The 25137-nt window shown below is 48.6% G+C and overlaps 5 protein-coding genes, 1 non-coding gene and 1 pseudogene across 8 annotated transcripts; 2 read left to right on the top strand and 5 right to left on the bottom strand.

Moving 5' to 3' along the window:
- Window positions 1-1518: 1518 nt before the first annotated feature.
- Window positions 1519-6606, top strand: LOC120669753 (polyadenylate-binding protein 2-like). 3 transcript variants are annotated; one of them, XM_039949601.1, is made up of 6 exons: window positions 1519-1755; window positions 1837-1936; window positions 2902-2972; window positions 5729-5920; window positions 6034-6149; window positions 6262-6606. In XM_039949601.1, the coding sequence occupies exons 1-6, from the start codon at window positions 1663-1665 to the stop codon at window positions 6302-6304; spliced, it is 615 nt and encodes a 204-aa protein (XP_039805535.1). In that variant the 5' UTR covers window positions 1519-1662; the 3' UTR covers window positions 6305-6606. The 3 variants fall into 3 exon arrangements, with proteins under 3 accessions (XP_039805535.1, XP_039805534.1, XP_039805536.1); XM_039949602.1 differs by having other exon boundaries at window positions 1521-1755; window positions 1843-1936; XM_039949600.1 differs by having other exon boundaries at window positions 1520-1936.
- Window positions 6607-6937: 331 nt separating this feature from the next.
- Window positions 6938-11910, bottom strand: LOC120669754 (annotated as a pseudogene).
- TRNAD-GUC lies at window positions 8495-8566 on the top strand. Its single transcript has one exon. It is a non-coding gene; the product is annotated as a tRNA-Asp (tRNA).
- LOC120669148 (pentatricopeptide repeat-containing protein At3g20730-like) lies at window positions 11910-14377 on the bottom strand. The gene is made up of 2 exons (XM_039948947.1): window positions 13750-14377; window positions 11910-12964 (listed from the first exon to the last, which is right to left on the bottom strand). The coding sequence occupies exons 1-2, from the start codon at window positions 14375-14377 to the stop codon at window positions 11910-11912; spliced, it is 1683 nt and encodes a 560-aa protein (XP_039804881.1).
- Window positions 14378-14891: 514 nt separating this feature from the next.
- On the bottom strand, window positions 14892-18583 carry LOC120670339 (serine/threonine-protein phosphatase 2A activator-like). Its single transcript, XM_039950425.1, has 2 exons — window positions 17319-18583; window positions 14892-15306 (listed from the first exon to the last, which is right to left on the bottom strand). Exons 1-2 carry the CDS (start codon window positions 18476-18478, stop codon window positions 15297-15299), a joined length of 1170 nt encoding a protein of 389 aa, XP_039806359.1. The 5' UTR covers window positions 18479-18583; the 3' UTR covers window positions 14892-15296.
- A 723-nt stretch (window positions 18584-19306) lies between these two features.
- LOC120669147 lies at window positions 19307-20031 on the bottom strand. Its single transcript, XM_039948946.1, has 2 exons — window positions 20011-20031; window positions 19307-19922 (listed from the first exon to the last, which is right to left on the bottom strand). Exons 1-2 carry the CDS (start codon window positions 20029-20031, stop codon window positions 19311-19313), a joined length of 633 nt encoding a protein of 210 aa, XP_039804880.1. The 3' UTR covers window positions 19307-19310.
- A 189-nt stretch (window positions 20032-20220) lies between these two features.
- On the bottom strand, window positions 20221-21330 carry LOC120669146 (aspartic proteinase nepenthesin-2-like). The gene has a single exon (XM_039948945.1). The coding sequence runs from the start codon at window positions 21328-21330 to the stop codon at window positions 20221-20223; it is 1110 nt and encodes a 369-aa protein (XP_039804879.1).
- Window positions 21331-25137: the final 3807 nt, after the last annotated feature.

The following is a 25137-nucleotide window of genomic DNA, read 5'->3' as shown; positions in this document are numbered from 1 at the left end:
TCCTTGATCAGCTCGAAAGAACTCGCCGAAAAGAAAAAGGAATGGCGAAGTCGCCGACGAGAAAGTAAATTGCAAGTAGTAAAGTTTGTTTGTTTGGATGTGTATCAATCTTTACAATAGTCCGGGGGCTCATATTTATACCCCGCGCTAACACAATCCTAGCCGATTACGGCAAAGTACGATTCTATTCTATGGAATAAAAACTACTTATAAAAATAAAATAACTCTTGCTAAACCGAAGCCAAAATATCTGGTCAACTCCTTCTCCTTCGGTCAGCAAGATCTTTGACCGTGGCACATGATCATCCTCCCAAATCTACCGATCGTACAACGCAGAACCGTTTCTCCTTCACAACACGCGTCCCTTGACACATGCCAAAATCTGGTGTCAACAGAACCGTGCCGGGTTTGGGCCGGGCCAAAATTTCGTGCTTCGTGTCGGGCTTGCGGGCTGCAGACCAAATGGACATCTATAGTACAATGCTAGGCTGGGGGCACCGAAGAAAAGAAACCCTCACAAAAAAAAATTGAGAAAAGTAACGTGATGGGCCTACACCCCAGCAGGCCAAGCCAGTCCATGTTCGGGCTGGGCAAATATAACCGAGAACCGAGTACCGGAACCGAAAAAACTGGAACCGAGAAATTTCGGTTCTACTTCGGTTCCACATTCTGAGGAACCGAAATTCCTCGGTAACTTCGGTTCTTGACTTCGGTTACCCAAAGAACCGAACCCCTATGCCAAATCCCAAATTAGCCCAGCTGGGAAAGGCCCAAGTCGGCCCAATACAAACCCTAGAACCCCATCCTCAGATCCCCTCCGCCCTCCCGGCCTCCCCCTGATTCTTTCCCACCCGACCGACACTCCCATCCTCGACGGTGGACGCGACAGCCGCCCCGCCCCGCCCCGGCGCCCACCGAGCGACGAGCGCCTCTGCTCGAGGCCTCCAGGCTTCAGGTCCAGGGTCGAGACCGCGCCAGCCGCGGGCTGCCGGCAAGCTGCATCGCCGCCCCCGCCCCAGCCCCCGCCCCAACCCCCGCCGGCAAGGCCGTCGCCAGGCCGTCGGTCCCTGCCCAAGCCGCCACCGCCCGCACCCAGGCTCGGCTTCCGCGTCCGACGCCCGCCCTCCTGCGACTCTGCGAGCGCGTCACGGCTGCCGGCTGCCGGCTGGTGTCCGGCCACCCCTGCCTTGGCCCCGGCCACCTCTGCCGCAGGCCAGCCCCTGCCCGGCTACCCTATCCGGCGTGGAGGAGTGCCTTTCCCAGCTCCGGCCGGCGCTCGTCCCCAACCGTCTTCAGAGATTTCGGTCCCTCGGTTAGAACCGAGAACCGAATTTTCTAACTATAGTTCGGTTCTTAACTATATAAAATACCGATCGGTTCCTGTTTTTTAGGAACCGAATTTCTGTGAGAACCGAGGAACCGAACCGATCGGTTCGGTACTAACAGGCCTAGTCCATGTCCATCCTTTGGTCCGACACGCTCCCGCAGCGGCCTATATAGCCCGCGAGGACCCGACTCTTTCCCTAATCGGCTAATCCCCGCCTCCACCGAGTCCTCCCATAGTCCCATCCATCCCCCTCCTGAAACCGGATTGGGGCGAACCGTACCGCATCAGAAGAGGTCTCGTCTAGCAGCCGAGTTCGCACGCCGGCGCGGACGGCCATGGAGGACGAGGAGCACGAGGTGTACGGCCAGGAGATCCCCGTCGACGGCGAGGACGTCGACATGTCCGGGGCCGGCGACGACGCCGCCAAGGTCCCGCTCCGCACCCCTTCGACTCCGCGCCCCCGCCGCCCAAACCCTAGCTGCTGTGCTGACCCGTGCTCGCGTGCGCAGCTGCAGGAGCTCGACGAGATGAAGCGCCGCCTCAAGGAGATGGAAGAGGAGGCAGCCGCGCTCCGCGAGATGCAGGCCAAGGTCGCCAAGGAGATGCAAGGTTCGGGACCCCTCCCTCCCCGTGTGCGCTACTTTTCCTCTTGAAGTGGCAAGATCCGCATCTGAAGTAGGGTTGTTGCCTTGCATATACTTGTTTGTAGTTGCGAATTAGCTGGTTCAACTGGGACTAGGCAGCAATTTGATGCTCTGGGCTGCTTGTTTTCGTTGATGTGCGGACATGGCAGTAATGCAGGGTGGTTGGGAAATTTGTCTTAACTTGTATCTCCTTATCAGTAGTTGGGAATTGGCAGGTTGAGTTAGAAGTGATGTGACGTGGACACATGGTGTGGACTGTGGTCGGTTTTATTGCTGCTTGTACATGGTATTATGATGTGGTGTGGTCGTTCTCGTTGCTTCATGGTTTTACTGCTTATCTATAGTAGGGTGGGCTGTGATATTTATTAACTTGTATCTGATTATCAGTACTTGGGAATCTGCTGGTTGTTTTAGAAGCCATGTGATTGTTGTTTAGGTTGATTGTTCTGGTTTCTGCATGGATGTGAGCACATAATGTTACCAGGTGAAATTATTGGTTGGGTAGTTTTGTGTTTAATAGGCTCGGTGTGAGATGGGTGATTGTGACATACATCTCTGTTTCCCATCATGTTTGTCAACCCCACTCTGTTATCATGGTCTCCTTGTCACTTAGGGTCTAGAAGGCTCATCATGATGATGAAATTCCGAGATTACTTTGTATTTGGTATCCCCTCTATTTTCCATTGCAATAACCTCAGCTTTCTGTTTTAGCACCTTTGGAGTTTGTCCATACACAAGGGCATGTTTGGAATACGAACATATGTGCAATTGGTCGTAAACTTTTGGATTTAGTAACCCTATGTATTTGGATCCCAATCATCCCCTACCCAAACAGGCCCTTAGCATTTGTTTGTTGCATTTTGTAATAAGATAAATATATAGACATTAATTCCTTAGTTCTCCCAGACAATGATTGTTCTTTTTCTGTAGGTGTAGATCCTAATGCAACCACATCTGAAAACAAAGAGGAGATGGATGCTCGGTCAGTATTCGTTGGAAATGTAAGTTTTATCTCTCTTCCCTCTATATAATTTAAGAGGACTAATGTACAATTCAATATTTTATACCTATGGCTTTGCGTATCTCTGACGATTCACGTTTTGGTCCTCGTTACCAGAATATGTTTTTTCGAAATAAAGATATAAAATTGATATTCATGTGCTGACTATTTAAAAATATAATATTTGGGTTTTAATAATGATTTTCTTGTTTTTGTATTTGTTTTTAATCACTTTCAGTATAGAGTATGTCTCTGTGGGCAGGCTCCATTAGAAATCTTATTTCGATGTGAGGGTTATATTATTTTTAGTTCCTGCTGCAAAGTTCCATTTCATTGAACAACAGGACTGTCTTAGTCTTACTGTATGTTAATGATACAAATCATAAATTTGTCTCCTTTATCTTTATCTATTTCCTTTTTTTCTCTGTTGCATTGATTGTGCAATGGCAATGGTCGCAGGTTAGTCTGCTGTCATCAAGCCTTTCAATCAAAGTTTTGGCATCTGGTTGAATCTCGGCACAAGTTCTAGTGTTAGCTTAATGGGGGGAAGAAAAAGAGGAAAAATAAAAAGAAATTCTTGAAAAAAGAAAAGAAAAATGGGGAAAATCAGAAAAAATGATTTGAAAAAAGTAAAGAAAAATGTATAGAAAAAAAGAAAAGATAGAGAGGAAAAATGATATCATAGACTAGGAATTATCCCCCAAGGTAGCCAGCAGAGAACATGTCAGGCACATTCCTGGTACTGATGTGGCGTGATATCATTAGCCATTTACTGGCACGGTTCATAGGCATGACATGTAAGTTTGACCTCACATTTATGCTGAGTATACTGTAATCATTGTATGCTTCTATTGATATTTTGCCTGTTGGGATTTTACTCTTGATGTTTCTTCTGCTATTTTGTATCTGTGTTTTGTTGGACAGAATTGCACTGTCACGCTAATTTGTCGGAATCAAATCACTCAATTCCTTCCTTACTCTCTTAACTATCTTGAACACACACAAGAAGAATGAGAGATCACTCAAAAAAACTATATTAATCTTGTAGCCTCACACTACAAGCTTACACACAATGGAACACACTAGATTGTCACAACCTAGAACAACTTGCTTGATCTTCACAACCAAGCACTACCACACTCTAGCTTGATCTTCACAATCAAGCTCTATATGCTCTATATCTCATGTTCTATATCACACATACTCAACACATGAGGGGTACATGTCCTTTTATAGGACTTACAAACCTTCATACAAACCTACAGCTCATTGCTAGCTAAGTACTAGCTGGTTCACTGTTTTTTTCTAGCTCATGATCAAAACCAACTTTGCCTTTCCTTTGCTTCCATGCATTCACTGCATGTTCTTGATCCTTGCAGTAGTAAACCTCAAGTTGATTACCTCTAGATACAGCTATGCTCTAGCTAACACTAGAAACTACTAGCTGTCAATTTCATTTTGACTTTGACAACTTGTGCCCATAGATGCATGTAGATGCATCTACACATTTCTTATGACAAGATTATTTCCAACATGTTTTCTCCTCTTTCATACTGAAACATTCTTTTCGGCACTTCTGAATCCATCTTTAAAAGAAGACAACTTATATCCATTAGTTTGCTTTGTGTGATCTCTGAACACTGTTCTTCTCAACAACCCAACCGTATTTTTGTGTCTTTTTTGGCATGTCTTCATGGCTACATGGCATTGTATAAACAGTAAACGTAGCAGGATGCCAAATCATATTATAATAAGCTTAAGCTAAAGCCCCAGTGCTTCACGATAGATGTCTGTATGTCATGCGTCCCTGAAGAGAACTTCTCCTGATTGAAGGTTTCATAGTTTGACAAATTATAGACAAATTATATCCTAGAAACCTCTCACTAAAGCTCACACTCCATTTCGTTTCATAAAAAAAATATCATGTTTTAGGAAGATATTCATATAGGTAAGTGTTTACTATGGACTGGTGCTAGTAATGGACTCTTTTGTCTTTGTTGTCATTAGATATTATGTTTGTGGACTATATGCAACTGGGGGTTTGTAATTTAGTTTGTTTTATTATGCATGTACAGCCTAGGTCTATCATTCTCAGGGCCTTCAACTATGTAATTAGTGAATCTCCTGGTATAGCATAAATACATGTTTCTTTTCGAGGTAAAGCATTATGCACATGTTTCTGGCAAGTTGCATTCATTCATTCAGCCATATGCTGGCAGATGCAAAGTAGATGTTCTGTATAGTTGAAATAGTTGCCCTCAAATTTAATAAGCAATTTTGATGTCTGCGATTTGGTTTGTTGTGCAGTGGCGATGTGGGATTCATTTTGTTAACTAACTTTCTAACCACCTTAGAGCATCATTTAATCAGTTTTGGGACTTGGTAGGGATAAACATCACTTTTTGTCACCAAACTGTAGGTTGACCCAGATGGAGTTTATAGGAATGATTTTCAAGAATCAAAGTGACACCTGAACAATTTTGAGTTAGTTCTGGTGCAGCATCTCTCATATGATATTTTGGAATAGCTGACTCGTGACTCATGTACTATTTTCGTTTAGAACAGTGACAACTTATGAATGTAAGAATGTTATGAGTGACTTTGTAGATGCTTCACATGAATTATTTAATGTCTGCAAAAATCTAGATTCAGTGTTGTCTTATTTCAGTTGCATGGTTGTCTTCAGCTGATTGATTATTGAAGTGTGGCGAACTGGCAATACAAATCCACTCACTTTGGGTGTAATCACAAGTGCAGGTTGACTATGCATGCACTCCAGAAGAAGTACAGCAGCACTTCAATTCTTGCGGAACTGTCAACAGAGTGACAATACTGACTGACAAGTTTGGGCAGCCTAAAGGTTTTGCTTATGTGGAATTTGTTGAAGTTGAAGCTGTTCAGGAAGCTATTAAGCTGAATGAGTCAGAGTTGCATGGCCGCCAACTCAAGGTGCGAATCTTGGTGCTTCTTGCTTTCACTAAGTACACAGCTAACGATCTATTAACATTTTTTACTCCATTGACATTTGCATATTGACGTTAGTACCTTTTTTTTCTCATCAGGTGGCACCAAAGAGGACTAATGTTCCTGGGATGAAGCAGCCCCGCGGCCGAGGTTTCAATCCCTACCATGGCCACCCCTACACGAGGCCATATGGTTATAGTCCTTATGGCTATGGGTGAGTTGTTAACTGTTTATTCAGCTTCATGGCATGTAGACTATCTGAAACAAGAAGATACTGATTTCGATCCTCCCTTTTCTAACATCCCCGTTTATTTTTGTTGATGCAGGAGATTCCCCAGATTCCGCCGCCCTCGCAGACCTTATTTTTGATTCTCAGGTCTCCATAGAGTTGTCAGCACATGAAGCATAGTCGGTTCAGATTCAGGAGGAAGCTGGGCCTTATTCCCGCTTTCTGTTATTTCATAGCGTAACAACATCCCGGGTTTATGTTCCCAGACATGTTTTCGAATTGACGATGCTTAAGGCTTGTACTGTACTGTATTGTTGTCTTTCAGTGACGGTTGTGCAAAACAATTACGATTTGGTTACACGGAAGGTACTATTGTGATGTTGCCGGGCTGCTGTTGCTGCGATAGCGTGCTTTGCTTAAATGAATGTGTATGTTTGGAATATGATTGTCTTTAGGCTGATGCTTTGTTTCTTCACTTTATCGCATCTAAATATTCTGTTCAATTAAATCTGGTGCTGTCGAGGAGCCCAATCCTCGGGTGCCTGGTCACCGTTCCTCACTGAGGCCTTTTTGATATATATATAATATATTAATCCCCTTCAATCCATAGGTATTGGAAGGGATTGAGGTGGAAATTTAGTTCATTTTCTCCAATCCATACACGGATTGGGAGGAAATATGTTTATCCAAAGTCCAGACAAAGACCCGACTTAGATGCCGTCCATGTAATCAGGCCCCTGCCGACAATCTTGCAAAGTTGCAATCACACGAGCAGCCAAATCATTCCCTTTTTTTCCTTTAGAAAAAATAGCAGATATGCTCGATAAAATGGGCAATTCTCCTGTCAATTAAACAGGAACACAAGTGAGCAAAATCAGTTCGAATCAGCATTCGATCCTCTGCACGGCAACGCAGCTGCTATTGGCAAAAAGCCAAAAGCTAGAAGCGGACGGCGCTTCCCCAGGCGTGCGCGTCCTTGAGCGTCGACGCCAGCCAGCCGAGCCCCTCGTGCAGGCCCTCGCCGGTGAGCGCGCAGGCCCCCACCACGCGCGACGTCCGGTTCCTGAGGTCGTACAGGCCCAGCCGCTGCCCCACTTCCGCCGGTTTCATCGCCCCCTTCTGCGCGCAGAACAGAAAGAAGAAAGGGGAAAAAGAAATTCAGAGTCTGATTCAGAGATGAGAGCTGGATAGCTATCAACGTGTTCTGTCTTCTGTGCCTCGGTTAGGTCGGATTGGATCGCCAGTTACCATGTCCTGCTTGTTGGCGAGCACCAGGATGACGCTGTTGAGCATGAGCGGGTCCTTGACGATGGCCAGGAACTCCTCCCTGGCAGCTTGTCCTGCCCTCCCACGTCCCAGACCGTGAAGGCCACGTTCTTGTGCTCCACTTTCTCCACGTTGAAACCTGCAGGGATCGAGCAACCAACATTTGCGTCAACTCGCAACGCCTGTCCAATCTCCATGCTCGCAGCGTCGCTCCCGGTATCTAGCTACAGCAATCTACCGATCGTCGGCACCGTCGACAACACTTCGCCGACGTGCAGCCGGTACAGGATCGTCGTCTTGCCGGCGGCGTCCAGACCGAGCATCACAACCTACATTGGCACCAGGTCAAGGGAAGGAACAGAAAAACAACCGAGAAAGAATTCAGAGCCACAAGTAGAGCTTAATCACGGTGTCGTCTGCAGCAATGGCAATGGCAAAGGAGTGGTGTTTGTTACCTTCACCTCTTTATGGCAGGAGTTGTCGAAGAAGAGCTTCATCAGAGACTGGCCCATGCTCGCGTCGGTGCTGTATTGCCCTGCGCCGGGTCCCGTCGTCTTCTTCCTCGCTCCTCCCTGTTCCTGCGTCCCTGCACGAAGAGTTCAGAGCCTTTTTTGCGCCGCTTGCGTTGCAGCTCTCATTCTGGCGGCTTCATTTGCTCGATTTTTATTGGTCTTCAGGGATGATTTGATGAACGTAGAGCTGTCGCCTGTCGTGCGGTTACTTGCGGTTGAGGGGGATCGACGGTGGTGATCATGCTGCCCATGTCGCCGGCTTGTTTTCGATGGCATCCCGTTGGTGTTTTGTTTGACATACCGACGGGGAATGAGAATCTGCAGTTGGTTCGACAATCGACATGGGAGCACGAAGACACACCGGACGCTTGCTGTGCTTCCACGGCAGATGGCACCGACGGTGTTGTCAGCTCTAGATTTCTTCGAATCTGATGGTTACCAGGTGTCTGCCACGGTGATTCGTATGCGTCAGCCAGAGAACAGAGTTCAGCTATGTATGTCCGTCCAAATGAAGATGTTGTTATTTGTCCCGACCAATAAGCCAACAAATAAGTCGTTGTAGTATAGTGGTGAGTATTTCCGCCTGTCACGCGGACGACCCGGGTTCGATCCCCGGCAACGGCGCAATTTTTTTTTACCCGCACTAAATCAGAGAGTGATGCTCTTCAGCTATAACCAATCCTTTTTTAGATAAGCACTTTAGTTCGTTCAAAGAGGGAGATGTAGCACTGCAACTCTTAACCTTCATTTTTGTAGCTAAATGACATTGACAAGTTAGTTCGTGCAGAATAGTCCATGTATAAAGCTGAATCCCTAGATCCTATTGCGCTCATAAAAATTACAGTGTGAATACTGAACAAGTTCTGAATGGTATCCGCAAAAAAAAAATGATAACTGTTGGCAGCATCTGGCCATCTGCCTTCACCAGTCTGGTCCTCGTCCGGTACCTCCGCCTGGTCAGAGCAGCGCCATAACGCCCTCGTGGGGAGAGGAATTATCCCCTTCGCCGGTGTCATCCAGTTCATCTGCTTAATTAGAACAGAACAGCGCAAACCAAGGCTCTGTTATGTTGCATAAGACAAGAAAGTGTAGCAAATTAGGATGCGTATAATGTGATCGATTATATTGCAATGAGCCTCTTGGTCGGTATATATAGGAGTACAAGACTTGGAGGGCAAGATACCTCCCCTAGAGATAAAGAAGGCTATCACGGGATTACATCAATCCTAAACTACCATATCTAGAGTTGCCTAATATACTCTAACATCCCCCCGCAGTTGTAGCGGTAGCAACACGAACGGTCAGACTGGAGAACAATGGAGATGTATCTCCCTGCAGTCGGAACGCCGGTGCGAAAGCTTTGACTGGAGACTCATGCAGATGATAGCCCTTTAGTGTCGTAGTAGCCGAGGTCGAGGTGGACGTGGTCGAAGCCGTGGAGGGGCCGCGGGTCGAAGCGTCATCGAGGTGCTCGAGTACGCAAACTCAGCAGCTTCTTGCCGAAGATAGCAGCAGGACGGTGCGGCGGATGACGAAGGTAGACGGCGCGGTTTGCGACTTAGGTCACGCTCAGGATAGGGGTGGCGACGGCGCAGGTTGCAACAAGTGTCGCGCTCAGATCAGGGGTGGCGACGACGTCTTCCTTCAGGAACATCGGCGGCGATGTCCGCGCGAGAACGGCTGGAGGCGCGGAGGCGGATCGTGTGCTTGCTTGACGAAGACCGGCGGCGAGTGGCGCCACCGCCTGAAAAGGCGACGACACCGATAGGGTGGCTTGATCACGAACGTCGTTGCTGCAGCCTGGAGGGCGCAGCAACAACCTCGTCCTTCGGGAGTGTCGATGATGAACGGAGACGAACGGCAGGGCGACGCAAACCGATCTTAGATCGGAAAAAAAATAGCAGCAGCATCAAGACGAACCTGCGGGTACAATCTCGGGTGCACCAAGTGATGCCCTCTCAAACCTTATCCTCATCCGCCTGTTGGCCAGAGGGCAAAGGAAGGAAGGGGCAGGAGCAGCCCGAGCAGCTCCTCTGCTCCGGCCGCGCAGCAGCCCGACGACCCCCAGAAGCCGCCCCCGCAACCGCGACCTTGCGGATGGCGGCGTGGCGTTGAGGGAGGAGGGGAAGCAGGCTCACGGCGGCGCGTTGGAGAGGACCGGTGGTGGAGGGCGGCGGCAGCGCTGCGGCCCGGCGTGGACGTCGATTGGCAGTGCGGCGGCCCGCCGGCCCCGATGGTGCAGTGGCCTGGCGTCCCCGCGGTGATCCTCCGCAGCCACGCACTCGCGCTCATGGCAGCGGTGCGGCGGCGCTGGTAGGAGTCGGGGCGGGCGGATCCGGATGCGGAGCCGAGGGGGACGACGACGCGGAGGCGTGCAGGCCCAGTGGCGCCCCCATGGCGATGTGGTACCCAACGGGGACGTCGAGCGGCGCCGCCATGGGGCGGCCAGGGAAGAGGTAGGTCCTTCTGCTGTGCTTGACGACGACGGCGGCGCGGATCAGAGGGATCCGCGGCGCATCCTAGGAGGGCGCTGCCCCCGGCAGAGATCAATCTCGATCTCCCCAGGGGCGCGCGGGTGCAGTGGAAGCGGCGGCGCGGCTAGGGTTAGGATCTCGTAACCTAGGCGTCTGATGCCATGTAGGAAAGTAGGATGCGTATAATGTGGTCGATTGTATTGCAATGAGCCCCTTGGACGGTATATATAGGAGTATAAGGTTTGGAGGGCAAGGCACCTCCCCTAGAGATAAGGAAGGCTATCACGTGATTACATCAATCCTAAACTACCATAGCTGGAGTTGCCTAATATACTCTAACAGAAAGAACTCTGCTAGTAGTTGAACTCTCATCACTGCAAGCAACATGAGGCAGTATTGGTAAACTGAGGAAATTTAAACCTTTACCACCATTGTCAGCCTGAATCAGCTAATTTGGTGCCTGTTTTCCACCAAAATATTAACCTTTCTTACTTAAAGAATAAACGACGATTAATGGCTAGTTCTGCTAGTTCTTACCAGGAAAAGAGCCTCCCCTGCCACCAGATCCTGGATATCATCCAGGATGTCAGCACTAAACAACAACCCAGCTTGCACTTGACATGGCCAATTGTGCCAATTGCCGATGTCTCACAAGCTGAGGCTAGGTGTGGATTCCTTTTTCAGATGGTGATCATGGTGAGCCATTCAGCAGAATAAAAGCGTCACAGGCCCTGCATAGCACGATCAGTTCAGCAAAATACAGTTATGTTATGACACTACCAATGCAGGTAAAAGCTCTCTGATTACTAGCTGCGTATTTATATCCTACAAAAAAAAAATGAGCCCTGAACAGTAAACATTCTTGAATTTAAATAAAAAATCTTGATCACTCCAGAAGACTACAGATCTAGAATGCAGGTCCTGAATGGCTCTTGGTCAAATAATTGTTCATAGTTTCCAAAGAGTAATAGAAACCTATGGTGCAGATAACTTGACAAAAAAAAAAGTAAAGGGAATACGGGTCCATAGTGATGTAAGACTAGACAGAATAACAATGAAGTTTGTGAACACAATAGACGATTTAGGATTCAAAGATGCAAATCACAAACTAAACCAACTGTTGCAATATAGGCATTCAAAAGGAACCTAAACAAGTAAACATCAGGCACGGCATAACAAACAAACTAAACAGCAGTTTTACTACGGAGTACAGAATGTGCTTTACCATTGACCAATATGATGGCTGCTGATAAGTCACAAGTTCCCTATTGTTTAATTGAAATGGCAAGCATTCATAAGTTCAGAGTTCCGCAAGTTGAGGATGCTCATGAGTGTATGGCCTCATGTCCTTTTTTTCTCGAATATGTATGGCCTCATGTTCACCTGGGCTCCTGAACAATTAAGGGGATTCAGATTTCAGCATCGTCTTTTGCATTTATAATAGACAGATAACCATCACCTAGGAAATTTCGTCTCCATCAATCATAACCTTCTCATATGACACTGCAACCAACTTCTTTTCCACTGGATGTTTCGGCCAATAATTTTCTGGTCCTCTGAGCATTTTCCCATAGACATGACTCTGCATACATATTCGCAAGAACAGCATAATTTACAGAGCTCTTAGGATCTATACTGAAAAGATTCTTGGCTGCAGTTTCTCCAAGAGGCACATTTCCATGTATTTTACAAGCTCCAAGCATTGCACCATACATTGATGAGCTGGGTTCAGCGTTCATCTTCTGAACAAGCTTCCATGCATCTTCCAACTGACCTCCACGAGCAAGAAGGTCAATAGCAGAGCTATAATGCTCCGCTCTTGGATTGATACCATACTTGCTCATCATGGAAGTGAAATACTCTATACCTTTGTTCATAAGACCAGAGTGACTACAAGCAGACAGAAGAGCAAGGAATGTCACATCATTTGGCTTTACACCATCCTCCGCCATCCTGTCAAAAAGGGTCACAGCATCTTCTCCTAAACCATTTTTCCCACAGGCAGTAATAAGTGAAGTCCAAGAAATCACATTTCGGTGGGGCATTTCATCAAAAGCACGCCTAGCATCTGCAAATTCTCCAGTTTTCGCGTACATGTCAACTAGAGCATTGTCCAATGCTGCATCACCCATATGTTGCTTCTTGCACATATATGCATGAACTTGTGTCCCAAATTTTATTGATGCTGTATTAGCACAAATCGCAAGCAAAGAACTTAACAGAACACCATCGATTCTTAAACCCTTACGGTGAATCTTACAGAAGAGCTTTATTGCATCTTCGCTGTGGTTTTTATCCATAGAGTACCCACTGATCAGTGCAGTAGATGAAACGAGGTCTGGTTCACACATGGAGTCATATATCACCCTTGCACTACTCAAACTCCGACATTTTGCATAAGAATCAATTAGTGATGCAGTAACAATCTTGTCATCTGGATAACCCAGCTTGATGATGCAAGTGTGTATTAGCTTCACGTTGGAGAGCACACTCACTGCTCCACAAGCCTTTAAAGCACTTCCAAATGTGAAATGGTCAGGCAGCATTGCTGTCAAATTATTGATGTGAGTGATTGGCAATGGAAATCCAAACAAAAGGGTATCAAATTATCGAATGAAACCCATTAATATCCTAGAAGATTTCACAAAACCATTATCATTTAGTTTTTGACTTTTTGGAAATATATTGGCTGATGAATTAGTCGTTGTTGTTCTTGTTTCTTTAGTCCCCTTAGTAGTCCCTATACCGGTCATGCTTCTTGGATTATTTACAAGCGGTATTCAAGCTCTTATTTTTGCAACGTTAGCCGCAGCCTATATAGGTGAATCCATGGAAGGTCATCATTGAATTGACTAGTTTTTGAAATAGTTTTTTTTTAGCTTAGCCCAATTCATGCATGATTCCGGATAATCCTCTTAGTATGAATATACACGATAAAGAAATTAAAGTGGACTGAAGAGATTAGCGAGGAGCCATTGAAAACAATTAACGTACATCTAGGCACCAATGTTCCCACAAAGAAATGTGCCATTTAGCACTTAGCAGTATTTTTTTCGAGAATACGCAGGAGAGCTGCCTATCATTGCATTAAGAAGAAAAAATAGTAGTTTCCTTTACAACACGGGCCACGAGGGGCAGCACTTAGCAGTATCAGTTATTTCATTTAGTCTACTTGAACGAGAGAAGAAATGTTCCATTTCCAGCACTTTGTTAATATTAGTGTATCACCTTTTCTTTTTCAGTAGAACTATGGAAGTATGGAACTAGATATAATGTGAGGTGCATAAGATAAGCAAAACTATTCATTAGTGAATAGCAAGATGTTTAACATACCATCTCTCAGCATTGACGAAAACAATCCAAGTGCATCACTGTAATGACTGCGCTCCACAAACCCCCTGATGAGGGCATTCCAAGACACCACGTCCTTCCTCTCCATCTCCGCAAACAGCTGACTCGCATCCGCCACCGACCCGCACCGCAGGTGCATGTCCATGAGCGCACTCTGCACGAACATGTCCCCCGCGAATCTCCCTTTGGCTGCACATGCGTGCACCTGCTCCCCGCTCCGCGCGCACCGGGCGCCCGCGCACGCGCTTGCAGCGCTTCCGAACGTGAACTGGTTTGGCCGGGTGCCGGACCGCACCATGAGCGCGAACAGCTCCAGCGCTTCCCGGGGCCGCCCGTTCTTGGCGTACGCGGAGACCATGGCCGTCCAGGACACCAAGCTCCGGTGCGGCATCCCGTCGAACACCCTGCGGGCGGCCGCGACGTCGCCGAAGTGGGAGTAGAAGATGACGAGCTTGGTGCTTAGGTGGAGGTCCGGCGGCGAGGCGGAGGGCGCGATGACTGTCCGGTGGTGCACGGACTTGCCTTGCCGGAAGGCGTTGGAGCCGATGCAGCTCTGGAGCAGGGAGGAGTAGAGCGCGGCGGCGGATTTCTGGCCATTGACAAGGGTCATTGCGGTGCGCGTTATTCGACACCCACGGGTCTATCGCATCCTGCCGGTGTTGAGGTCGTGCGGGAAGCAGGGCCACGGCAAGGTAGTAGGAGAAGGTTGCCGCAGTTGAGGTAGACGGCGGCGCCGGTGGCGGTTTGTTCGTTTGGTAGTATCAGTTTCGGGCTGGTTTTGAGTTTGGACGACAAGCTGGGGTTTTTCCAACTTTTCGAGAGAGAAAAAACAGGGTTTCTCCTAGTCACAAAATGTGCAATAGCCATGTTTTTTTTCATTTTATTCCAAAATGAGGAATTGAGGATCCTCAATATTAATGCGAAGCTATTCGTGACAAATTTCAAAATGGTAAAATGCCATGCATTGGATTTTTCTTTTTCTTCGACTCGTTAAAGTAAACGTTTATAGAGCTGTTCGGCTGATCGTTCTCGGCTTGTCTCGACTTATTTCCTCTCACATAATACTATTCATTCTACCAGCCGAACAGCCTCTATGAGATCATGGAGGTGCCAAGGATTAGGAATTCAGCAAGGTCGACGGAAGACAACAGCATTCAAGTCACAGGCAAACCCACTACAAGCGGCAGCACCTTCAGGCTACAAGCAATACTGATTCTTATACAAAAAAAATGCTTCACTGCTCTAGCCATCTCTCTCATCTACATGACTACATCAAAAGCCTCAATACAAGGTGTTTATTCGGCAGCTACAAGTAATGCAAGCTGAGCAGGAGGGGGCAAGCCCCCAGAAATTGAAGAGCGATAATAGCAGTGTGATGGCACGCTGCAAACATACAGAAAACTCATTCCTCTAGACGGAAAATGATCCTCTATAGGTCTTTCTTCTACACAATCTGAGCAGCATTACTGTACAACCAGTCCTCGCATCACACAGTTCTCACAGATCATGGTGAGCTTCTTTAGATGGAATTAATCCTCCCTGAAAAAATGGAGCACAGAATTCATCAGCTGGTCTGTGACGAAAAGTGCAGGCAACAGTAAGCACCAAGGTCTGTATCAACACTATCATGCATCGCTAACCATGGTTTCATTTAGTAGCAACAGATGAAATAACGTGTATCGGCTGCTATAACCCAAGCAATGGGGGATATGTTGCAAACTGATTTATTGCACTTAAGGGTGTTTTGAATGAAAGAAAACCTTGTTGGATTTATAGATTTAACCCCAAAGTTGAGCTAAATCCCCTGAACTCCTCTTCTTGAGTTAGAGCAGTGTAAAACCCAGGGAAAAGTTTTGAAGGTACTGTTCTTGGGTAACTATGCAACTGCGTTTTTCCTATGAAACTAAGCACATACCCTTGGCTATTTTCTCCATTGCATTAAACAGATGCTGCTTCAGACTTTGCTGGTCAAGGATAAAACAACAAAATCTATGATGCTTCTGTAACGTGGGCAATGTAGCATGCTGGAAAACTGGGTAAAGAGTGTTTAGAGTAGACTCAAACTTTTCAAACTGGATTCATGTACATACTTTGGATCCGCAACTTAAAACAAAGCTGAACCGTGCAGAATGGGGCAGTGGTACGTTATCCCATTCTCTGAACCAAAATGTGTAATGGTACAGAAGGACAACATCATACAAGTGATCAAGACAACAGAATACTAGAAAGCTAAGAGCACACAGAGTAAATAAAAAATATTGAAATAAAAATAACGATAACATAGTACACTGATTTTTAGTTCATGTTTTAGAAACAATATGAAGCCGGTTAGGGGGTTGTCTTGGTCCAAGTTACGGTGTGACCCTATAGGGTGAAGCCAGGGTTCGGGGGTTTTCTTGGCCGGCTTGGCTGACATTTCTTCTTAGTACAATGCCATGGGGATGGTCTTTGCCCCGCCGGTCAAGTTTTTTTTTTAATATGAAGGAAAAATGTAGCACATCGGCATAAAGAACAAGGAAACATGCTAGACAAATTCCTATCAATTTAAGCATCAACTAATACACAGAATGTAGATGGTTTTTGCAGGAATAGCCTAAAGCAAATATGACGATTTTGGGCATTTGAACTCTTATTAAACATAGTGGGTGACCTACTAGCTAGGGAAATCCAGGATCTCACCAAGGACTCGAAAGAACTATTCAATGATTCAATACTATGCTATGTTAGTTGATTTAGCATCACAACATTCCACAAATATCTTGAAGCATATCATCTGTTCATGCTAGGGACAGATAAATATATTCCAGTAAATCATATGAATTCAATTCAATCTCACTATTTCTGCTTACATCCATAACGACCTTCAAGTATTTTATCCAAATACTGTTTAATGGCAACTTTTCTGTACATAACCTTACTTTGGTCTGAACAGGTCTGCTCTTCTAATCTTCTAACTGGCACTTAACACTAGTCAACCGGTTATCAGTAACATTAATTTTGGGATATCTTTCCAACATAGGGAATTCTACAACAATGATTAGAGATACCATGGAAATGAGAAAGAGATGGGTTTGGAAAACTAAGGTAAAAGCAAGTAGGCGACCATTTTGGGCCATCTCCCTCAGACAGCATTTATCATACGAACATCTGAAAACACAACTATTTGACCATGGGTCTGCAAATCATTAGAGTTAGCCTATCAGGCAAAACAGGATCAGGATCACCATAGAATTTTTCCTAATTCCAACGATACAATGCCAGATAAATGCAAAGAAAACAAGCAATCTGCATTATAATTTCTTTCCTAGAATTACTGTAGCCAGAGGTTCCAATTGATAAAGGTGACACCCATTTTCCTTTCTCAGATGGTTATCAGTCATATTTCATGACTCATATGCCAAAACTAGTCTAGAAACAAAACTGAATTAGTCACTGCACAATTCAGCATGTTTCTCAGCCACTCCCTGCAGTGGGCTCTTGTTTTAAATTGGAACTACAAGATCAATTCATGCGAACCAAATACAAGAAAAAAATAGTGCTATGACTCATACCATTTGATTAGCGAACCAAAGAGGAAATGCTGCATGATCGGCACTTTCTCAAGCACCTCGGCCTTGTACATCTTGAGCAGCCCACTATTTACCTTCTTCCAATTGGGCACACCACTGATATCATCCAACATCGGTGAATGCTCTGCGAAGGGCCCCTTCTTTATCTTCTTCACATACGCAACACATGCCAGGTACATATACTCCTTGGAGAAGTTCTCCAATATATCCGGGTTGTGAATCGACTTGGGTTTCATGTACTTGTGATCGATAAGCTGCGCAGCCCCAAATATGAAGGGCAAAAAGTGGAAATCATCAAGGCCCCACACGCCATGGGAGCCCGCAGGCTCCAGCTGGTACGTGTCCTGCAGCGTACGCATAAAGCTGAGGTAGGCTGCGAAGACGCGCAGCACGACGGCAGGGTAGTCGGGCTCGGTGATGAGCCCGAGCCTGGCGAGGCAGTAGAGGAAGGCGGCGAAGTTGGTCTCGTGCCCCGTCCCGTAGTCGATGCGGGTGGCGTTGCCGAAGGAGTCGAGAAGGTACGGCGCGAGCTCGACCTCGGCGCCGGCGAGGTCAGCGGGGGACGCGGCGGTGGACGTGATCCGCGCGATGAGGTCGCTGACGGAGTCGGTGAGCTTCTCGTGCCAGAGGCGAAAAGCCGGGTTCCCGTAGCGAGAGTTGTGCGGGAGCGGCGGGGCGGACGCGACGAGTGCCGTGAGGGCGGAGATGAGGTCGAGGAGCGCGGAGACGGCGGCGGACGGGGCAGCCGGGAGCGGGTCCGAGAGCTTACGGCCGTGGACGGAGGCGGATAGCGCGGCGACGAAGCCGAGGAAGTGGCGGCCGTGGAGGGAGGCGTGGAAGCGGGCGATGTCGTCGGGGGAGGCGATCCGCTTGGTGGGGGTCTGGAAGGCGTGGGGCGGCGCGGCCGGGGGCACGGGCAGGGGCTGCGGGACTGGGGAGAGGACGATGGAGGCGGTGTTGGTGGGCGCGTTGATGGCCGGGAGGCGGATCGGGCGGTACGCAGGCGGCGGGGAGTCGGAGGTCCCCGACCAGGGGGCCGGGGTCGGAGCCGTGGTGGGCGCGCCGCAGGGGCGGCAGAGCGGGGCGTGCGCGTGGTCGTGGTGGGCGGAGGCGGAGGTCGGGGACGAGCCGGGGTTGGACATGGCTACCGTGCCGGTGGCGATGCGGCGGCGGCGGCTGTGGTGGCGTGCGGGATCGGAGAGGCGAGTTCTCTGTCCTGGGCGTTTGGGTCGGCAAGTTGGAAAGTGGGGAGTATGAGAGAGAGGCGAATTAGCCGAAATGGTTGGGTTGGATGGACAGAGGAGGAGAATTTAGCCCGACTGATGGGCCTCGGCATATGGATTTGTTAGGTTTCTGGGCCGCAATATTGGGCCATCTCTGTGTTCTTTTATTAATTGGGCCTTGTTCGTCATATGGCCATATGGGCCATGGGGGGCTCGCGTGCTGACTAGTTTTCTGTGACGACGTGGAAGATGGGGATTTTATTTTCTTTCAATCTAAAACGTTTTTTTTTGAAGGGTTTCCAATGTAAAACACGTTTTTATTTATCTTTGCTGTCAGAAAAATTAAAACTCTTACGTCCATGAATCCATAAAAAAAATTGTTTGTGACGATGAGAACATCTGACTGCATCATTTCTTATTTCATACTAGGCATACTGCATGCACCAAGCAGTTCCTAAGATTAGTTCATCTGATTTTATTTCAGGGTAAAGTCCATTTTACAACCTCGTACTTGCCATAGTTGTCTGATTAACAACCTAAAAGTACAAAACCGGATAAAAAACACCCTGAACTATACAAAACCGGGCAAAACACACCCCTGGGTAATTTTTTTGGGCGGTTTTGCTGACGTGGCGATGTGGGGTCCGCATGTCAGCGCTGACTAGTGGGCCACCCCACTTCTCTTTCTTCTCTCCTACCCTGTCTCTCTCTACCCTCTCCCCTTCTCGCTCCTTCACTGGCGCGCGGTTGGTCAGGAGCACTCGGCCCAGCCCTCCTCGTCGTCGGCCTCGGCGAACGGCGGCGGCGGCGCCCGGTGGCTCGCCGCGCGCGCCATCCACGACGCCACGGTGAGCACCAGCCTCGCTGGCACGTGCGCCGCGGCCTCCGGCCGCCGGAGCAGCGCGGCCTCCCCTCCCTTGCACGCGGCGGCGGGGGCGGACGTGATCTCGGCCCAGAGCGCCGCGGCCATCGCAACGCAGAGCGGGACGCGGGCAGCGGCCACGCCCCGGCCCAGCGCCCGGAGCGCGCCCGCGGCCGTCGCGGCGCACCGGCGCACGGGCCCAGCCGCGAAGCCCATCCGCGCGGCCCACCCTTCAAGCACCGCCTCCGCACGCGCCCGCCGCTTCCGCGCCGGCGCAGGCAAGAGCGCGGCGGCCGACTCCGCCGAGTCGGCCATGGACTCGCAGGAGCTGCTCGACGTGGACGACGCCGAGGGCCCCGAGCGGGTGGGCGCGCCCAGGCGACGCTTCAGGTGCCTAGACACCAGGAAGTTGGCGCCATGCAGGGAGCGGACATTTGCGGTGGCAGCGGTGGAGTGAGTGGAAGGCGACGGCGGTGCAGGAGCAAGAGGACGGCAGCGGCACTGGAAGGAGCGAGAAGGGGAGAGGGTAGAGAGAGACAGGGTAGGAGAGAAGAAAGAGAAGTGGGGTGGCGCACTAGTCAGCGCTGACATGCGGACCCCACATCGCCATGTCAGCAAAACCGCCCAAAAAACTGCCCAGGGGTGTGTTTTGCCCGGTTTTGTATAGTTCAGGGTGTTTTTTATCCGGTTTTGTACTTTTAGGTTGTTAATCAGACAACTATGACAAATAGGAGGTTGTAAAATGGACTTTACCCTTTATTTCAAGAGGATTCAGAGGAATCCGAACAGCATCGGTGGATCATCTAAACGTCTTGGACGGTGTCCTGGTCCCCTGGATGCACGACTCCGATGCAAAGGAAAGCTTGGAGTCCTTGAGGTCGAAGACGAACCGCGTATCCACCTGCTGCAATGCGCCGATGACGGTTCGGCGTCCCGGCTTCATGGCAAGGCACGCGATCCGCCCCTGCTCCTCGTCATCCGCCATCAGGAACATCTGCTCCGGCGAGACCACCAGCGCCGCCTCCTCCTCGGGAAAGTGAAGCGACAGCGACGGGAGGCGCCCCTTCATCGCCTCGGACGATGCTCGGACGCAGAGGCCGTAGCCGGAGAGCTCCACCCGCTCCGCCCCGTGGTGCGCAAGGTCCGACCACACGGCCGCTTCGACGACGTCGTACGCCTCCCGGGCCATCACCGTCAGCGGCGTGCCGAGGTCGATCACGCACCCGCCTTGCCCGTCGTCGCGGCGGGCGAACATCTCCAGTCGGATCCCGTCGAGCCTGCGGGCGCCCAGGCTGACGCCAACGAGGCGAACGTAGTGCCCCGACGACTCGTTCCGGGCGCCGAGCGCCGGCAGGATCTTGGTGGTTCTGTAGCGCGGGTTGCGCGGGACGTCGGTGCCGAATCGGAGAAAGCCCTGGCGGCGGCGGTTCGCGTCGCCGCCGCCATGGAAGAGGCAGTACGAGAACCGCGTCAGCCCGCGAGCCACGGCCGTCGCGCCGATGACCCCGGCGAACACGCCGTCGTTCTGGAAATGATGGGCGCTGTGGGCGCAGCCGAAGGGCACGTTCTGGTGCACCGCCCCCTCGTAGGTCAGCTGGTCGGTGCCGAGGTAGCCCTCGACCGACATGCCCCTCGGGCCGTCGACGCGGAACGCGCACGCTTGCCCGTTGAACTCGGACCAGTACGGCGGCTGGCAGAACGGGTCGGTGCCCGGGACGAGGCCGAACGTCGGCGAGGCCGTCTTGTCGAAGAGCCGGTGGCGCTGCGGGGAGTGCGGGTCGCACCCCTTGCATTTCATCCAGATCAGGTTGCTCGAGGTGTCGACGACCTTGAAGAGGTAGTCCTGTCGCCCGTTGCCGGTACCGACGCCGACGACCAAGGCCCTCGGCAGGCGTAGCGGGGCGTACATCTCCGGGGCGCGTAGGGTGGTGGTGACGTTCGCCGCCGAGGAGTTCGTGGCGCCTGATGGTGGGCGCGGCGGAAGGTCGGTGCGGAGGCGGCTCTGCAGAGGAAGCCGTCGCTGCCCCGGCGGACGGTGTGGTCGAGGCCCTCATGATCGGCGGCGGCCACCAGCTGGAGGCTAAAACCGGCCAGGCTAGCGTTGGCCGCGTTATTGTGTGGTGGGCAACGGTGGCGACTGTGAGAGTGGGGTCATGATGCATGAGTAGTAGTGCGGTGACGATAGCAAGACTGATAGTGTGTTTCATCTCCATATACATGACATACAGTTGATGGCATGGTATTGTTGGATGCCGATGGCAGGTTCACATGGTAAGAGAAGTTATAGAGAGAGAGCTTAGACCTCACGTCAGTTTCTGTTCCATCTTCGAGATAGCATCTTCAAGATGTTGAGCTGGGTACAATGTGCTGCTGGGGCTATCTATAGCTACAGTCAAGAGATGGAGTTCTATCTTGAAGATAGGCTTAGGATGTCTTTAACTCGGCATGTAACGCTACAAATGCGTCGTACTACAATATTGGAGAACGAAATACATGTACATTCAAGCATGCAACAAGTAAAACATGAATCGGAACAAATGCGATGATTTCAAGAGAGCGTGTTACTCCTCGTTTAAGCACACTCCCTCCGTAAAAAAAAACTGTCCTTTTAAAAAATTTCAGACGCGTTACCCCATCCTAAGAAATGATTTTGTTACCCCAAATTACTATAGCAATTGTGATTAAAAATCGTATTGTTTATTTAATTTTTTTATTTCTATACTATAAAGAACCTAAACAATTGAAATTAGCATAGACCAAAAAAATTACCATGTACCTCTCACAGACAACCCCACATGTCAGGCCCTTGGTATAGCGGCGTACCAAAACAGACGAAGCAGGCCGACAAAACCTGGCGTTCCAAAACGATTCCGTCAATTCTCGCCATCTTTTTTCACCGCGCGCCTCCGCATACCCTCCCGCGATACCCACCCCCATGGATTACGCGTCCCACCTCTCCTTCCCAAATTTGTCGCCATGATCTCGGCGTCTTCTCCTTCCCAATTTCCTCGCCATTAGCACAGCACCGCCGAACCCTCCCTGCCCGACTCCTGCCCAACAGCGTCGCCGCGCACGTCGCCAACCCTCCAAGCAGCTCACGTCGCCAGGCGTGGCGAGGCGTGGCTCCAAGCAGCGCAAGTCGATAGGCGTAGCGTGCAGATCGCCATGCGGCCGCGTGGGGCGTCGCTGATTCCGGGAGGTACGTAGTAAAATGGAACCCTAACGACCACCTCTATCCATTGCCCTACTCCGCTGATCCTAACTTGCCCTAAATCACCGGCGATTTCGAGCTAACAGTGACGCGGCATCTGCAGATCGCCGTGCGGCTGCAGCGGGCGTCGCTGATTCCGGGAGGTACGTAGTAAAATGGAACCCTAACAACCACCTCTATCCATTGCCCTACTCCGCTGATCCTAACTTGCCCTAAATCACCGGCGATTTCGAGCTAACAGTGACGCCGGCCACCATCGTTGGAGAAGTTGGAGCTATTGCAATTTAGTCCATGTGGCCGTGCGGCCGCGCGGGGCGTCGCTGATTCTGGGAGGTAAGTAGTAAAATGGAACCCTAACGACCACCCCTATCCATTGCCTGCTCCGCTGATCCTAACTTGCCCTAAATCGCTGGCGATTTCGAGCTAACAGTGACGCCGGCCACCATCGTTGGAGAAGCCGGAGCTATTGCAATTTAGTCCATGTGTGTGTGTGTGTGTGTGTGTGTGTGTGTGTGTGTGTGTGTGTGTGTGTGTGTGTGTGTGTGTGTGTGTGTGTGTGTGTGTGTGTATGTAATTCATTATATGGTGTTGGGCATCCTGCCGTAATGGTGTCTTTGATCTTTAGTTTGGTCTTTTGCAACTATCTTTTAGCCCCAGATTCAGATCGTAGTATGCAATTTCAGGTGATCATGGACCATCGGGAACCCTTGCGTGATATCACCAATCAACCCGCTGCTGGCCGTAGATGGTTGAAAAGACCCAAATCGCAAATAGACACGGCGCTGCCTGATGATCATGATCACAGTAAAATCCAAGTGTATCTGTTTGCTGCTAAAATTGTATATGCACTCATTGTTTATGATGCAAGTTAGTTTTCGGATTTTATTATATGACACAGTTCTTGCTGCGTTGGAAGCAAAACGTCAAAAGGCCAGAGACAATTATGCAAAGTTAACTGATGAGCAGAAAGCACAACGGAATGCAAAGAGAAGGGAGGCTTACACACTGAAAAAAAATGCGAGCCGTGCTCCAGCGCTCATTGCTAATGCTGGTACTGTCTCGGGTACCAAAAAATTTAAACACACATATTTTATTTATTTAATTTTCTCACATTTATTACATGTAGATGAAGGGGACACGTTTGCTACACCAGTGGTGGCCGCGCTTCCGTCCAACGAAGCATCAGGTAACATCGATAAGATTAGCTGTTACGATTTTGAAAGTAAATTTTTGGTTTTATAAATCTCTTTGATTTTGAATAGAAATCATTGGTGGCGCTACTCCTGCATTTATACCAACATATGTGGACATCTCCGAGTCAGGTTGGCTTCATTGTATTCATGATGGATGGTTCAGTGGTAGTAATTCAGAATTTATCCTCAATTTATTATATGATACAGTTGTTGCTGCATTGGAAACAAAACGTCAGAAAGCCAGAGACAGTTATGCAAAATTAACTGCCGAGCAGAAAGCACAAAGGAATGCAAAGAGAAGGGAGGCTTACGCACTAAAAAGAAATGGGAGTGCTGCACCAGAAATTCATACGCTCGTTACTAACTGTGGTATTGTCTCCACCGCCAAAACTTTTAAACACGCATAATTGAAATGCTTAATTTGCTCACCTTTGTTACGTGTGGACGAAGATGACACGCTTGCTACACCGGTGGTGGCCATGCTACCGTCCAACAAAACATCAGGTAACATCGTATATCAGATGGCCTTGTTACGATTTTGAACGCACATTTTTTTGTTTTATAATTTATAAAACTCTCTAATTTTTAATAGAGATCATTGATGGCGCGACTCCTACATTTATACCAAAATCTTTGGATGTCTCCAAGTCAGAATGGCTTCATCGTAATGAAGCCAGAGCGTTCATTTGTAGGAATTCAGATTCTGTCAGGACCATCTTAAACTCTGGTGCCCTTAGCGCAGGTATTAAGTAACCAGAATTATGTTGTTATTTTCTGCGTGGTATCTACTAATGAATTCTGCCTATAATAATGCAGATAAAGGTGTAGATGTTCATGAGAAGACGCCAGAAGAACTGAAAAGGGAGAGGGACAGGAAGAGATATGCTAACATGTCTGCAGAAGCAAAGAAGGAAAATATATCTAAAAAGCATTTGTCTCAGCCTCCTAATAATAATATTCGTTCTATAGACTTGAATGATGAAGGTAATTATGTTTATATACGTAGTTTTATAGTTTTCACAACTGAGTTGTCCTATTTTTTTACTTGATACGATGGTGGTATTATAGATTCATTCTCAGCGTCAAAACTACTTGGTTCAGTACAATCTGTACTGACTAATCTTCCCGTCACTCGAAGTGCGTCCAAAGATTAGTGAATATGTATTTTGATTTATGTGTTAATAAAACTAACATTTCGGTGGCATGTATTTTGTGAAATAAGTAGTCAATGTTGTTAATTCTAATATAATTCTTGTTTTTGGGTGGTTCGTGCTTTGTGATCAGGTGTACGCAGTGAAAGACCAGCTTTCAA

Source organism: Panicum virgatum, chromosome 4N (genome assembly GCF_016808335.1).
Source record: "Panicum virgatum strain AP13 chromosome 4N, P.virgatum_v5, whole genome shotgun sequence".
Taxonomy (NCBI): Eukaryota; Viridiplantae; Streptophyta; class Magnoliopsida; order Poales; family Poaceae; genus Panicum; species Panicum virgatum.
Note: the sequence above shows the minus strand (reverse complement) of the source record. Positions and strands in the feature narration are given on the sequence as shown.